The sequence below is a fragment of the Capsicum annuum genome, chromosome 8 (assembly GCF_002878395.1).
Source record: "Capsicum annuum cultivar UCD-10X-F1 chromosome 8, UCD10Xv1.1, whole genome shotgun sequence".
Classification (NCBI taxonomy): Eukaryota; Viridiplantae; Streptophyta; class Magnoliopsida; order Solanales; family Solanaceae; genus Capsicum; species Capsicum annuum.
The window spans coordinates 72,493,795-72,510,457 of record NC_061118.1 but is presented as its reverse complement, the minus strand read 5'-3'; the positions used below and the strand labels follow the sequence as shown (position 1 = coordinate 72,510,457).

The following is a 16,663-nucleotide window of genomic DNA, read 5'->3' as shown; positions in this document are numbered from 1 at the left end:
ATATCTCATAAATAAAGACATAATGTGGTAGTGTCAACTCTTGCCCGTGGGGCATAATTTGTAGTTTGAAAGTCCTTGAACTAAGTCTTGCCTCTAAGGCAATAGTTGTAGAACATCTCATAAATAAAAATATAACGTAGTAGAGTTAACTCTTGCCCGTGGGGCATAATTTGTAGTTTGAAAGTCCTTGAACTAATTCTTGCCTCTAAGGCAATAGCTGTAGAACATCTCATAAATGAAAATATAACGTGGTAGAGTTAACTTTTGCCCGTGGAACATAATTTATAGTTTGAAATTCCTTGAGATAAGTCTTGCCTCTAAGGTAATAGTTATAGAACATCTCATAAATAAAAACATAACGTGGTAGAGTCAACTCTTGTCCGCGAGGAATAATTTATAGTTGAAAGTCTTTGAGCTAAGTTTTGCCTCTAAGACAAGAGTTGTAGAACATCTCATAAATAAAAACATAACGTGGTAGAGTCAACTCTTGTCCGTGGGGCACAATTTGTTGTATGAAAGTTCTTAAGCTAAGTCTTGCCTCTAAGGCAATAGTTGTAGAACATCTCATAAATGAAAACATAGGTAGAGTTAACTCTTGCCCGCGGGGCATAATTTGTAGTTTGAAAGTCCTTGAGATAAGTTTTGCCTCTAAAGCAATAGTTGTAGAACATCTCATAGATGAAAACATAATGTGGTAGAATCAACTCTTACCCGTAGGGTATAATTATAGTTTGCAAGTCCCTGAACTAAGTCTTATCTCTAAGGCAATGGTTGTAAAACATCTCATAAATGAAAACATAACGTGGTAGAGTCAACTCTTGCCCGTGGGGCATAATTTATTGTTTGAAAGTTCTTGAGCTAAGTCTTGCCTCTAAGGCAATAGTTGTAGAACATCTTGTAAATGAAAACATAACATCGCAGAGTTAACTCTTGTCCATAGGGCATAATTTGTAGTTTGAAAGTCTTTGAGCTAAGTCATGCCTCTAAGGCAATAGTTTTAGAACATTTCATAAATGAAAACATAACGTAGTAGAGTCAACTCTTGCCCGTGGGGCATAATTTGTTGTTTGAAAGTCCCTAAGCTAAGTTTTGCCTCTAAGGCAATAATTGTAGAACATATCATAAATGAAAATATAACGTAGTAGAGTCAACTCTTGCCCGTGGTGCATAATTTGTTGTTTGAAAGTCCTTGAGCTAAGTCTTGCCTCTAAGGTAAGAGTTATAAAAACATCTCATAAATCAAAATACAATGTGGTAGTACCAATTCTTACCCATGAAACATAACTTGTTGTTTGAAAGTCATAAGTCTTGCCTCTGTAATATGGTAGTGTCAACTCTTGTCCATGAAATGTAGCTTGTTGTTCGTAAGTTATAAGTCTTTCTTTTATAATGTGTTAGTGTCAACTCTTGCTCATGAGATGTAACTTGAATAAAAGAAATTGAAGAAAACAACAACAAAAAAAAATTATGGAAAAAGAAAAAATTATTTTTTTTTTAAAAATAAAAATTCAAGAAATGTAAAAGTTGATAAAAAAAAAATATTAAATAAAAATAAAGGTAAAATTTTTTTTTAAAAAAAAGAATAATAATTTTTTTTTTCTTTTATAAAAGTAGACGTTTGAGAGGTGTAAAGAGAAAAAAAAAGGGTTGAAAAAATTAAAAAGAAAAAGAAAAAATAAAAAATTAAAGTAAAATAAAAAAAGAAAAAAAAAGTTGAGAGGAAAAAAGAAAAAAGGTAAGAGTTGAAAAAAATCAAAAATAAAAATTAAAGTAAAATTAAAAAAAGAAAAAATAAAAGTTGAATAATATAAATATGGAATTATTATATGATCATTTATGTAATTTACCTCATTGATCAAGATAATTTTGTTAAAAGAAATATTTTATTAGTTAATAGGTCAAGTTTATTTTAATTTTTTTTTTTTATTTGAGGTTAAAATTTGTAAGTATCCACGGAAGACTTTGAAACAACTCTTTGCTCGAAACGTATATATGCGTATCACCCACTGTGCTTTTCTTCAGTCTTAAGCAATCGATCATATTACTAACTTCTATTCACAATCATCCGATTCCCATTCTCCATTTTTTTCACCGTATAAATTCGAAATCGCAGTTATACAACCATTGTACCAGTTCAATTTTCCAAAATACCTGGTTCACAGGTAACAGTTTTTACACCTTCTTTGAATTGCATTGTTCATTCTTTTTTCCACTATGTTTTAGTCCGGGCGGAGTCAGGTAGGGTGAGGGGTCATCTGAACACCTTTTGAAGAAAATTAGAGTGTTTATACATGGTTAAAATTGTTTTTATGATTTTGAACCCCTTCGGTTTCTTAACCTTTAGTGAAATCTTGGCTCTGGCACTGATTTTAGAACAGCCTTAATTGAACTAGAATCTTGATTATATGGTTGATCTTTTGAATTATTTTTTTGGGGGGTTGGGATCACAGTTCTATTTTCTATCCACCAAGGATAGACTAGACGGGTTCCAAGAATTCAACCTTTTTTTCTCTTTAGTGTAATTAATTTTTGTTTGGATTTGCAATTTTTCTCTATTCACTTATACTCTCTATGGATTTCTCTTAGCAGCCTGAATGGCGCTTCGAGATTATGTGTGTGTTTGGTACGAAGGAAATTTTTTTCCATGGAAAATGTTTTGTTGGAAAATAAATGGGTTTCATACTTATTATTAGTTGTTTGGTAAGTAAGAATAAAAATGTTAGTAAAATATTTTATGTCGAGCATTTATATGTAGTTGAGCAAAACCCTATAGAGGTGGGAGGGGTGGGGTGTTGGGCCTCGGGGTTGGCAGGGTGGAATGGTCAAGGAGTAGGGGTTGGGGGCATTGGGTGGGTGGGAGGATATAATAAATATAGAACGTCACTTACAGAACTTGTTTTACCTATTTTCATAAAAGAAGTTTTTTTCCTCATCTTTATGGAACTTATTTTCCAGGAGAAAATGTTTTTAAAAAATTTGTCCAACCAAACACATCCTTTATAGGTTGAAATCAAATGTTAAAATTTACTATGTGTAGATTTTTCTGCTCCAGCTGCAGGTTCTTGAGTAGAGTTTCAACTGGCGTTTCTATCATTGTTTATGGGATCCTGACTAATTTGATTGAATGGATGTGGAAGGATCAAGTACATTGTCAGGAAATGGTGCACAATCTGTAGAATCTCGTTCACGTCCAGTTCGACGACATTTGGATGATGGTATGTCCAGAGGGCAAAATGATTCAGTTATTCCTATGAGCCAGGTTTTCCGTGATAGTTAAATTCTGCAAAGAGTTTTCTTTAAGTGTATTGGCATAAAATAGGTCAAATTGCTAATCAAGGTTTTTGAGGAAAGGCAGCTCCTTCGATTCAAATCAGACATGGTAGCGAAGAGCATAAAGATTTAATAATAACTTGGTGCCGGGCATCTACCATTATTCCCACAGTGACCGGCCAAAATATTGCTTGGTGCCGGGCATCTACCATTATACCCACAATGATTGGCCAAACTAGTGCTATCCATAATGGAAAGAGAATTTATCTACTAATACAACAGATAATATAATATGTCACAAATCAAGAAATATGTAGCTACTGAATATTCAAAGACCTGCAAAAAGCAATAGTAATCTAAGCAATGAAGAAACTGTGGAAGTCCTCAAACTTATTCATTATACTGGTGGAGAGTGCACATTAAGTATGAGCTTGATGATATTATAGATCAGAACAACTTTCTGTCATGAATATCATAAATTAAAACCAACAATCCATCATGAAATGTGACAAATTAAAACCAACAATCCGTCATGAATATCATAAATTAAAACCAAAAAACAAAGGAGAAAGAAAATCTCTTACTGTTAGAATTTTCTATCTCAGTTTGCCAGGTTCTTTAACGAGTAGATTCGTACTAAATAATCAGAAAATTGTAACTACTGCCAATTGTTAACAACAACAACAACAAACCCAGTATATTCCCACATCGTGGGGTCTGGGGAGGGAAGAATGTACGCAGTCCATACCACTACCTCCAAAGAAGTAGAAAGGCTGTTTCCGATAGATCCCGGCACAGGAAAAGGACAATATAGAAAAAAAAAAACATTCAAGGCATGGGACATAATAGAATAACATATGCACGACATCCCCAAAAATATTGAACATTACCAGAACCAAAGCCCTCCTAACTACCACCTACTCGCCCACACGGCTTAGCCCTCTATCCTAATGTTTTTCCTCCATATCTTCCTATTTAGGGTCATGTCCTCAGTCAGCTGTAACTGCTTCATGTCATGTTTAATCACTTCCCTCCAGTATTTCTTCGGTCCACCTCTACCCCACTTGAAGCCATCCAAGGCCAACCTTTCACACCTACGAACCGGGGCATCCGTGCCCCTCCTCATCACATGACCAAACCATCTCAACCTCACTTCCCGCATTTTATCCTCTACCGACACCACTCCCACCTTCTCCCGAATAATCTCATTCCTAACCCTATCAACCCTTGAAAATCCACACATCCAACGCAACATTCTCATTTCCGCTCCTTTCAACTTTTGGATATGAGAGTTCTTAACCGGCCAACACTCCGCTCCATATAACATAGCCGTCCGGACTGCGACTCTATAGAATTTGCCTTTCAGCTTGGGGGCACCTTCTTATCGCATAGAATTCCCGAAGCGAGCCTCCATTTTATCCAACTTGCCCCAATACGATGAGAGACATCCTCATTTATCTCTCCATTTCCTTGGATCATAGACCCATGATACTTAGAATTATCCCTCTTATAAACTGACTGTACTCCAACTTCACTACCACCTCCTCCTCTTGCCTCGAGTCACTAAACTTGCACTCCAAGTACTCCGTCTTGGTCCTACTCAACCGAAAACCTTTAGACTCCAGGGTTGTCTCCAAACCTCTAGCTTATCATTAACACCTTGTCGCGACTCCTTAATCAAAACTACACCATCCGCAAAAAGCATACACCAAGGCATCTCGTCTTGTATACTCCGCGTCAACACATCCATCATCAAGGCAAATAAAAACAGACTAAGAGTTGATCCCTGGTGCAATCCTGTCAAGACCGGAAAATGCTCGGAATCCCTTCCCGCTGTTCTTACCCGAGTCTTTGCCCCCTCATACATGTCCTTAATCACTACTGCCAATTGTTAAACTAGAGAAAATTACTTGTGTTTTTAACATACTTGAAATATCTGAAAGAAGGTGGGAGTGGCTTCAGTGGAGGACAAGATGAGAGAAGGCAGGTTGAGATGGTTTGGGCATGTGATGAGGAGGAGCATGGATGCCCCTGTTTGGAGGTGTGAGAGACTAGCTTTGGATGGCTTCAGGAAGGGTAGAGTTAGGCCAAAGAAATACTGGAGGGAGGTGATTAGGCATGACATGGAGCAACTGCAGCTTACTGAGGACATGATCCTAGACAGGAAGGTGTGGAGGTCGCGGATTAAGGCTGAAGGCTAGTGTGAGTGTGTGGGTTGTGGCTAGGTGTTAGGAGAGTGTGGGGGTGGTAGTCCTCTTAGGTCTGTGAGTGTATTGTTTACTACTAGGAGAGTATCCGTTTTCCTATTTCTTATTTCGTATTACTTGTACTTTACTTATTTTGTATTTCCTTGATATTTACTGTTATTATTTTATCGCTTATTTCTGTTGTGTTATACATCCTGTTTCGAGTTGCATTACGACCTTGCTATACTATTCTTTCTCTTGCGCTGGGGGTCTATAGGAAACAACCTCTTTACTTCTTCGGAGGTAGCGGTATGGACTGCGTACATTTCACGCTCCCCAGACCTCACCGTGTGGGAATATACTGGGTTGTTGTTGTTGTTGTTGAAATATCTCTTTTGTGGGTGTTGTTTGATAGTATGCTGGTGGTACTGTTGACAAATGTTAATTCTCGAGTTGCATCAGCATTATGTAGGGTTGTGGTTTGGTATAGTTATTTCTGGCATGTGGTGATGGGAGTCAATGGTAGTCCAATTCGGTGATGGAGATTGTGGTTTCTTTGGTTAGCCCTTAGATGAGCTGGGAAGGACCTTATGAGAATATGATCAATCTGAATTAGGGATGTGATCTCAAGCCATCATTCGTGTATTTATCAAGTCCTTTAATGGTATCCAACTCTTTTTGATACCTTAGGGAAAAACTTAAAATCAAATAATGATGCCTATATGGGCACATTTAATAAGTAGTTTGGTGAAGAAAATGGAAGCTCATTGTCTATACCAGAGGACTTGCTTGATTTCTACAGTAATGTTAGGATATAAACTTAAGTTTTTGTTTTGTCAATGAAGTAGGAGCATGTGAGAGTGACATTCCATGAAGGGAGATGTAGTGTCCTCTTCGGTATAAAGTAAGAATTTTGTGTCTATCTGTTGGTTATAAATTCTGTTTTTGGGTCATGTTACAGGATTAAATAAGCTTCCTCAACAACAACAAACCCAGTGTATTCCCACCTAGTGGGGTCTGGGGGGTAAGATGTACGCAGTCCATACCTCTACCTCTAAAGAAGTAGAAAGGCTGTTTCCGATAGACCCCCGGCTCAAGTCACGAGATACCACACAAACTCATAGTACAGCACAGAACTAGATTACATAACATAAATACGGCACCCATAAGTATTAGAAAACAGAGGAAAACACACAGATTCGTAATAAAACATAGAACACGGAATCATAACAAGAATAAAACCCCCCACCAAGTAATTCCCTACACTAGCGACCCAAACCGGCCCTAGTCTTCTGCCCTAATTCGCGTCCTCCAGACCTTCCTATCTAGGGCCATGTCCTCGGTGAGCTGTAACTGCTCCATGTCCCGCCTAATCACCTCACCCCAGTACTTCTTCGGCTTACCCCTACCCCGCCTAAAACCATCCAACGCTAGCCTCTCACACCTACGAACCGGGGCATCCATGCCCCTCCTCTTCACGTGTCCGAACCATCTCAATCGGGCTTCCCGCATCTTGTACTCCACTGGAGTCACACCAACCTTCTCCCGGATAGTCTCATTCCGAACTCTATCCCCTCTAGTCAGCCCACACATCCAGCGCAACATCCGTATTTCTGCCACCTTCATTTTTTGGATGTGGGAGTTCTTAACTGGCCAACACTCCTCTCCATACAACATGGCCGGACGGACTACCACCCTGTAGAATTTGCCTTTCAGCTTGGGCGGCACCTTCTTATCACACAACACCCCCGACGCGAGCTTCCACTTCATCCATCCCGCCCCAATACGGTGCGAGACATCCTCGTCAATCTCACCGTTACTCTGGATCACGGACCCGAGATACTTGAAACTATCCCTCTTACATACCTCCTGTGATTCCAGCTTCACTACTACCTCATTCTCCCGCCTCACGTCATTAAACTTGCATTCCACATACTCTGTCTTGCTTCTGCTCACCCTGAACCCTTTAGACTCAAGAGTTTGCCTCCACACCTCTAATTTGTCATTCACACCCCCTCGAGTCTCATCTATTAAATAAGCTTCCTCAATAGTGTAAAAGCCTTCTTTGAAGCATAGGTTCCAGTTGTATTTTACTTAAGGTATTGCCGTTGTTGCTAGAGTCTTGGTATGTTGTTTCTTTAAAATAAGCATTTAAGGAGGTGAATATTTGAATTTGATGAGTTCATTATGCCATCTCTCTATGAAATATAGAATTGGTTATGTGATTGTGACATTGGGATAAGTGATGCATCTTAAATCAAAATATCAAGTTTTGATTATTTCAGTTATAAGCTTTTGTTCTTCATTAATTGTAACTCATCCAGTTTATTTCAGTTTCCTGTTGATCTTCTTCATTCCTCAGTATTATCTCTCAAGCTGAGTGTAATGCTGCTCTATTTGCTTCATAACATTTGAAAAACAGAAGTAGAGGCTAAATATTGACATGTTCCATTCTAACATTTGCAGCTGTATATCAGTTTACACAACAAAACCTCCCAGCATGTAAACCTGTCCTGACACCAGCATGGGTAACTAAATGAGAAGTCTTTATGTGAATTCCCATTTTTTTTTCTAAATCAACAGGGTATTGTACTTCTCTGATTACATCTTCTTAACAGGTCATTTCAATGTTTATGTTAATAGGTGTCATTTTTATTCCAATTGGACTTCTCTGTCTTTATGCTTCTGAAAGTGTAAGCTTTCGCTTCTCTGTTGAGTGCAGCCCTTAATAATCTGTTTCCTCCATTCCTGATCAAGAAGTTGGCATAAATAGCTGATCAGAAAAGCATTTGCAGGTTATAGAGATTGTTGACAGATATGATACAGATTGTGTGCCAGATAATTTCAAGAGCCAAAAAGTTGCTTACATCAAAGATAGCTCAGTTACCAAAAATTGTACACGTTATTTAAAGGTGATATTTCATTACGAGTTACGAGCTTACATTCAAGCACTCCTCTTATTATATATTAATTCTCCCCGCTTCACAAGTATTTACCATGCCAGCTTTTTATGACACTGCATTTAAGCATTCTTCTGGACATCCAGTGATGAGGATGTACACTTTGACTGCTCAATGAAGTTCATTAATGAACACCATTTACGACCACTTTAATTTATTATTTTTTTTAAAGAAAAACAATAGAACACTTTTCACTATGACAAACTCTATATTGGTTCATATGTTGAGTATATCCAGTTTCCCTTGTCATAAAGAAACCTACTGGTTGTAGACCTTCTCCCCGTCCAGTTTATATATCAGCCCCTGTTTCCCTTTGTTATCATAATCATAGCACACAGTTTTTCGTTTGATATTGAGACAACATTAGTAATCTGCTGGCTTCTAATGAAATCATTCTGCGTATTGGAAATCAATTACAATATGAATCTTCTTAATTTTGGAAGGCATAATATTTTTGATACAATCTTATATAACTCCCGTTCAAACTGATTCGCCTCTGATATTTCATCTAACTGGCACCATCTATGTAGTATTAGTGAAGCAAAAGTAGTACTGAGAATTCTGTACAGAATTACCCATGGATTCTCATCAAAGAATATATGTATTTTAATCTATTACATGAAGGTAGTAGGTTAACATTGTACCCACTTTTTGATTTAATAAAATACTTCTGCTACCTCATAAAAAGAAGAACTTTCAGGGGCATTTTATTCGTTCATCTCATCGAATTTTCCTACCTCCCCTTCCCTCTTCTCTCTCGAATATCCAATTTTCACTTCCTTTCTTTACTGATTCAGCACATTCCCTAGTTCTGGTTTCCTTCCTGATGAACTGTAAGTGGAGTTCTTTTATTGATTTTTTTCCAGCTATTTTCTCAATACTCTTTCAACTCAAGGGTATGTATTTCTTGGCATATCCAACTCAAAAATCATCTTTAACTCCTCCTTCTCGAGTCTATAAACGAAGCCCACAAGAAAAAAATACCAACTTTAAACCCAATTCCAGGAGCTTCCACAAAAGGTCTCATCGATACTGAAATGAATCAACGTCTGGGTTTTCTTGCATCTCAGAAATTTAAATTCTGTTTTTTTTCATATCTTTAATGTTAGAATATAAGTGGGGGTAGGAATAACATATAGAGTCCTACTTAGAAAAGGATTGTAATATAGTGTCATATTTGGAAAAGGATTGAAATTTAGAGTGTCTATTAATAAGGTCTTAGTGTAATCATGTAGATACAACAATTCAATAATATTCTTATATATTTCTTCACATGGTATAGAGCCTCAACGATCTTGGTAGAGAATCAAAGAGCTTCCGCTACTGGCGGGCGGTTATTACCCATATATGTTGCTCGTCTGGCCAATGATCATGTTAGCAAAAGATTGGTCCGCCATGCTTCTTTCCAGTGACTATTTTCTCATATCTGACTTGTGTAGCACTGTACATCTTTCCGGTGACGACTTTCTCATATCTAATTTGCGTAGCATCATGCATCTAGCCGAATTATTTTCTCATATTTGAGTTACATAGCATCGTGCGTCATTCCAACCCTCCACATATAATTTCTATTTTCCAGTAGGGTTGTGCCATCATTCCGACCCTGCCCATATAATTTCTCTTTTTTAATAGGGTCGTGCCGTCATTCTGACCCTTTCTCTTTCCTAGTTGGATCGTGCTATCATTCCGACTCTACCTATATAATTTTTTCTCAGATTGTGACCACTTTTCATCCTTCAAATCTAATAATCCGGCACGTGAACATGTTCCGACTAGTTTTTCAGTGACTTTCTTGTTCAAGATATGCTCATTTCTTGATTTTGAGATGACCCATATATTTTATACCAGTTTACGACAATTTTTCAGGGGCATATCGATTTTCCGACGACGTTTACAACTTTTCCGACCACTTTTTCAGTTTGTTCCTTTTCAACCGAGGTCTCCTAGATGTCCAGAGCAGTCCTTACCAGTTTTCTTGCAAATATATTCACCAAGCCCCTCACTGATCTTCGTATTAATTACATCCATAACAAGCTTGGTGCACATGCACTGTATGCATCAGCTTGAGGGGGAGTGTTAGAATATGAGTGGGGATAAGAATAACATATAGATTCCTACTTAAAAAAGGATTGTAATATAATGTTCTATTTGGAAAAAGATTGAAATGAATTGTCTATAAATAGGGTCTCAGTGTAATCATGTAGATACAACAATTCAATAATATTCTTCTCTTATATCTTCGCATTTAGATTTGTTTTTTCTTTGCGTATTGGATTGTAAAGTTATAATGTTTGTGTGAGAGAGAGAGACTAGAATCATCCAAGAAAACATGATCCGTGTAGCCCACTCTAGTTTGAGCTGGTTAGTGACCTGCGTATTTATTAACTCAGTCAATTTTGACAGCCTAATTCAACCCCTTCATTTTCGGGCTCTTGGGCTAAATATTTAGCACAAATTGACCCATAAAAAATTGTCAAAATAGACAAAACAACAACATACCCAGTTTATTCCCAACTGTCAAAATATATTTCTAAAAACACTTAATAAATAATATTTTATATGAGTTTTGTTTGATAATTATAAAATAAAGAAAGAAATTAGATACATCAAAATTCAATAATAATAACTCTTCAAATAATGGTTCTACTTAGGTCAGTTCTCTGAACCGGTGTCACATTTTCCAATAAGGAAACAAGTTAGAAAATAAGCAGGAGCTAACAATGTAAAGTATTTCCCATCACCCAAAGTGGTTTTAATAATTATTGTTTGTATTTGCACACTCAAGGGTGTGGCTCAGTGGTCAATGAAGTGGATTGAAAACCTGAGGTCTCAGTTTCAAATTCGAACAAAGGCCAAAAAACACTAGATGATTCTTCTCATCTATCCTGGTCTTGGTGGACAGAGTTACCTGATATCTATTGTTGATTGGAGGTGACAAGTATCCGGTGGATTTAGTCGAAGTGTGCAAATGCTGACTTGGATACCACGGCTTTAAAAACAATTTGTTTGTATTTAATCTATTCCCAAAATTTTATGTTTCTTGTTATTGGTGGAGTCACCACTGAAGATGGAGACATGGCAAAGAGAAGATGGAAGAGAATAATTCGGTTTAAAGTTTGGGTAAAAAAAAAAATTGAAGCCCCTCTTATTAGCGTGTTTGCTATGTATTGATTAGGGCATTTGGAAATCAAGAAATGAATACAATGCTAACCTACCGCTGCCATGTAGTTGGTTAGTAACAACAACATATCCAGTGTAGTCTCATAAAGTGAATTTGGGAAATATAGAATGTACGCAATCCCTACCCCACCCCAGAGGTAGAGAGAGTATTTTCGATAGACACTTTGCTTAAGAAAAATAGTCCAGCAATAGTAGCAAAAACAATAGATAGTAACATAACAATACCACAACAACAATATGATAGTCGGAGTATCAATGTTGTGGAGATGAGGATGCTGAGGTGGATTGTGCACTTGGAGTGATAAGATTAGAAATGAAGATATTCGGAATAAGGTGGCAGTGGCCTTCATGGTGGACAAAATGAGGGAACCAGATTGAGATGGTTTAAACGTGTGTAGAGGAGATGCACAGACACCCTAGTGAGGAGGTGCAATAGGCTAGATTATAGAAGGTATAAGAAGAGGTAGAGGTAGGCTGAAGAAGTATAGGGGAGAGGTGATTAGACAGGATATGGTGCAACATCAGATTATCGAGGACATGACCTTAGATAAGAGAGTGTGGAGCAGACATATTAGGGTAGAAGGTTAGTAGGTAGTGGAGCGGTGTCTTGCTTCTCAAGGGCTTAGGAGGCTAGTTGGTGTTTGTCGTTGTACTAACCGTATTATTGTAGTTCTTGCTTTTGATATTTATCATCGGTTGTTGTTTATTGTGTTCCGATTATTGCACTATTTTGTTGTTGTTGTTGTTGTTCCTTTCTTGTAGGTGCACTACTTCCCTTGTTGCTATGTTTTCTTCATTGTTTGCTTCTTTGTACTTGGATTTGTTGCACTTGAGCCGAGGGTCTTTCGGAAACGGCCTCTCTACCTCCACAAGGTAGTGGTAAGGTCAAAATACACTCTACCCTCCGAGACCCCACTTGTTGGTTATGGGTTTGTTGTTGTTGTTGTTGAAGAACAAGAAACAATAGATAGTAACGGAAATCAGGACATGTAGTTGGGGTTAGTAAACCCGCGTGTGTGAGTATTATATATATACACACATGTACATATACTTAAAATTAAAATAAGAATCATGGAAGGTAATGTCTAAGGTTTTCTTATGGTAGGGGTTGAGATCATATTTTCTGAAGGTGTGCAGTGCAAACTATTGTGGATTAAAAAGTAAAAAGAGATGGAACTGCTCTAGCCAAATGCAGTATCAACAACAACAACAACAAACCCAGTGTATTCCCACATAGTGGGGTCTGGGAAGGGTAATGCGTACGCACTCCATACCACTACCTCAAATGAAGTAGAGAGACTGTTTTCGATACACCCTCGGCTTAGAACAGATAACACAGTATAACAAACAAAAAACATAAAAGCACACAACAAAATGGGATAACACACTTCTAGCTAATACAGGAAACAAGACAACCACAAGATAATACTATAAACACCACAGTTGATTCTGAAAAGGGATCAAAATAGCAACATTTTTAGCTGATGCATGATGACAAAGTGCGTAGTTATAAAAATGTTTCTTTCTTTTTCTTTTCCTTTTGAAAGAGCTTTATAATTTACATACCACAAGAAAATAAAAAAGAAACTGTATAATTTATGGAAGTTCTTTGTTGAACAAGGAAAAGTTGGATGTCCTTTTACTCTAAATCTCTAATTGAAATATATAACTTTATACAAATTTCTTTCAATGAAAAAGGTAACCACTGGTTTCAAATAGTAGAAAGTAATTTTGGTAATAAACTAGCCAGAAAACTGCGGTCAATCATATTTGACCTAAATCAACACTGACGGTGATATGAACCAGTTGTGCTAGATCTTCGATGTAAGCTTACATTGCCATAAAACTGCTGAACTAAAAAAAAGTGATTTTTACTAGTAACCTCTACATTTTATGTTGTCATACATTCATATGTCAGTGCATACTTGCTTCATAGGTATTATGTTAATATTAAATAAATTAGAACAAAATGGAACTTCAATTACCTTAATAAAGTTTAGGAAGCCAGTTCTTAGCAACACACGCGCGCGCACACACACACACACATATATTATATATAGTGTAACGTATACATTTTATTTGGAGGAAGAATATTAGGATAGAGGGCTAAGGTGTGTGGTCAAGTTTTAGGCTGTAGTTAAGAGAGTTTGGTGTAGCTTGGTTGGTAATGCTAGGGTTGGGGGAGAGGGTGTCCTTTGTTGGTTAATGTACTTTATTTTTGTGGTTGTTGTATCTCCGTTGTTGTTATCATATTGTATGCCTGTGACTTTTGTCTACGGTCCTTTGTCTTGAGCCGGGGGTCTATTGGAAACAGCCTCTCTACTTCTTCGAAGGTAGTGGTATGGACTGCGTACTTTTTACCCTCCTCAGACCCCACTATGTGGGAATATACTGGGTTTGTTGTTGTTGGTGTTGTTGTATACATTCACATATCAGTGCGTACTTGCTTCATGGGTATTATGTTAATATTAAATAAGTTGGAACAAAATGGAACTTCAATTACCTTAATAAAGTTTAAGAAGCCAGTTCTTAGCAACACACACATGCGCGCATATATATAGAGTAACGTATACATTTTATGTTATCATACATTCACATGTCAGTGCGTACTTGCTTCATAGGTATTATGTTAATATTAAATAAGTTAGAAAAAAATGGAACTTCAATTACCTTAATAAAGTTTAAGAAGCCAGTTCTTAGCAACACACACATGCGCATATATATATATATTTGGGCAGAGTTCAAAACTTTGTGAAACTATGTTTTCTGCCTTTCTTTTCAAGTGTTGAACTGAGTTTTGTGCATTACACAAATAATTCTTCTTAATTTACTTATAAAAAGAAGACTACCATTGTAATTTTTCTTCTCACTTGTTAGTGCTGGGTATCGTTTATTCCTTGTTGCACCCATATAATGAGAAATAACGTGTTTGGCATTGTGTCATTCAATCCATAATTCTCATTTTTTATCCAGCAGCATACTGCATTATTCCATCTTTGTTCTGCAAACACGGTCTACCTTTGCCTTTTTCTTTTACTTGTGATAAAATTTCCATGATTGGAGCGATCATTTCTGGTTTGAAAAATTTTCTTTATCATCTTCGTTGATTTGTTTTGTGTTTGGAAATTGTCTCTGTGCAGGTCCCCAAATATATGAAAGCTCCAATTTACATCTATTATCAACTCGATAACTATTACCAGAACCACAGAAGGTGAAGGTTCTTAACTCCGCTGTTTCATTTTTTTTTTCAAGTACCAATTTTTGTTGGTATATAAATTCATGGCAGATTGGAACTACTGGCATTTAATTTAGTTGATTATCAAGACATATAAGTTCCGCTATTTTTTATTATTTTTTAATGCATGCATGTAATATAGATGTTTTTCTCAGTTTTATCTTATTCTTGTCACATTATATAGTTGTACCATTTGTTTCTTTTCTATTTTATCCTCTTTTCTTTTTTGGGTGTTGTCTGCATTTGTCGTCACTATTTCTTCCATTTGAAGTCCATTTTGTTATTTATTTCTGTTAACAAAATGTGCATTTTGTTCTTTTCTGACTCAGCTTGGTCCTTGCAATCCAGATACGTCAAAAGCAGAAGTGATAAACAGCTTTTACATGGATTAAAGTACAATGATACGAGTTCTTGCAACCCCGAAGGCGAAAACAATGGTCTCCCAATTGTTCCTTGTGGTTTGATTGCCTGGAGCTTGTTTAACGACACATATTCCTTCTTCCGTGGGGAATATGCTATAAAAGTCAACAGGAAAAATATTGCTTGGAGGAGTGATCGTGAACACAAATTTGCGAAGGACGTTTATCCAATCAATTTCCAGAGTGGGTTTCTAATTGGTGGTGCAACATTGAACCCTAACATTCCTGTAAGGCAGCAACTCTGATGTGCTTACAAAATTGAAAGTTAAATCAAGGCATATAAATTAAGGAGCAATACTTCATTTTAGAGTCTATATATCTTCGTGAATCCTTATACTAAAAAAGATGGACAAGAAATGGCCGATGGAAAATAAGTACGTTCTTGATAAATTTGAATATTTTCCTGGATTAACGTGTACATAAGTCAATAGTAAGACCTAATACTAGTCATTGAAAGCTCTTATGCCTCAATTCTTGATTCCCGGCTGCATGTTGTGAGGCTGTTTTATTAAAATTTTCACATCTCTATGTGGTCTGATGCAGTGTCTTGATCTATATTAAAAAATTGTAATACTGAAATCGAAAGTTCTTGCTAGGTTTCGTTCTTAGATGTGGCCCTTGAGATGTTGCGTCATGACCCGAGTCTTTATATCACTTCTGTCAATTTGATCCTTTCTTAATGATTGGAATTTTAGCACTTCTTTGGTTAGGGATTAGTTTTGATGATTTAAGCTTAAATTTTGACCTCGACATTGTGTTTCTTGTCTTCTTTCTAGTATACTGATTCGACTTATATTTAATTCTCTTCTCTAATGTGTTCTTTTTCATGGATCTTATTTCCTCTTTGGAATGGGATTGATGGAATCAATCAGCTAAGTGATCAGGAGGATCTCATTGTATGGATGCGTACTGCTGCTCTCCCTACCTTCCGGAAGTTATATGGAAGAATTGAAGTGGACTTGGAGGAAGATGACTTAATTATGGTGGATCTTGTTAACAACTACAACACTTACAGTTTTGGTGGAAGGAAGAAACTTGTTCTTTCAACAACCAGTTGGCTGGGAGGCAGGAATAACTTCCTTGGGATGTCCTACATTGCCGTCGGTTCTTCATTCATCTTCCTCGCTTTTGTCTTCTTGTTACTTCATATGAAAAATCCAAGGTAAACCTTCATGTGGGCCAGTATACAAATCAATTCTTCCTGACACCCTTTTATATGTGCCACTATTCTGTTCATATATGCTTCATGTTGTACAGTGGGGGCACCCTTCCTGCCCCATCTCCTCTGCCCCTTCCCTGCAAGAAATGTAAATACGGATTCCTTTGTTTTCCTCTAGACCATTTAAGAAGCAGACAGAATTCGGAGAATGCTGTTTTGCATTAAGATAGATCTGAAGGACAATAACAGAAACC

General features: G+C 37.0%; 1 protein-coding gene across 8 annotated transcripts in view; it reads left to right on the top strand.

The window, feature by feature from the left end:
- Nucleotides 1–1,980: 1,980 nt before the first annotated feature.
- Nucleotides 1,981–16,663, top strand: part of LOC107838919 (putative ALA-interacting subunit 2) — a 17,417-nt gene continuing 2,734 nt past the window's right edge. Inside the window, exons 1-8 of one of the 8 annotated variants that reach the window (XM_016682191.2) lie at nucleotides 1,981–2,162; nucleotides 3,053–3,215; nucleotides 7,923–7,984; nucleotides 8,075–8,149; nucleotides 8,252–8,368; nucleotides 14,737–14,807; nucleotides 15,180–15,477; nucleotides 16,123–16,412. In XM_016682191.2, coding sequence (XP_016537677.1) covers nucleotides 3,125–3,215; nucleotides 7,923–7,984; nucleotides 8,075–8,149; nucleotides 8,252–8,368; nucleotides 14,737–14,807; nucleotides 15,180–15,477; nucleotides 16,123–16,412 — 1,004 coding nt within the window. In that variant the 5' untranslated portion in view covers nucleotides 1,981–2,162; nucleotides 3,053–3,124. Of the gene's footprint in view, nucleotides 2,163–3,037; nucleotides 3,216–7,922; nucleotides 7,985–8,074; nucleotides 8,150–8,251; nucleotides 8,369–14,736; nucleotides 14,808–15,179; nucleotides 15,478–16,122; nucleotides 16,414–16,663 lie in introns of those variants that run through there. The other 7 variants (XM_047395708.1, XM_047395709.1, XM_047395707.1 and 4 more) reach the window with 7 other exon arrangements.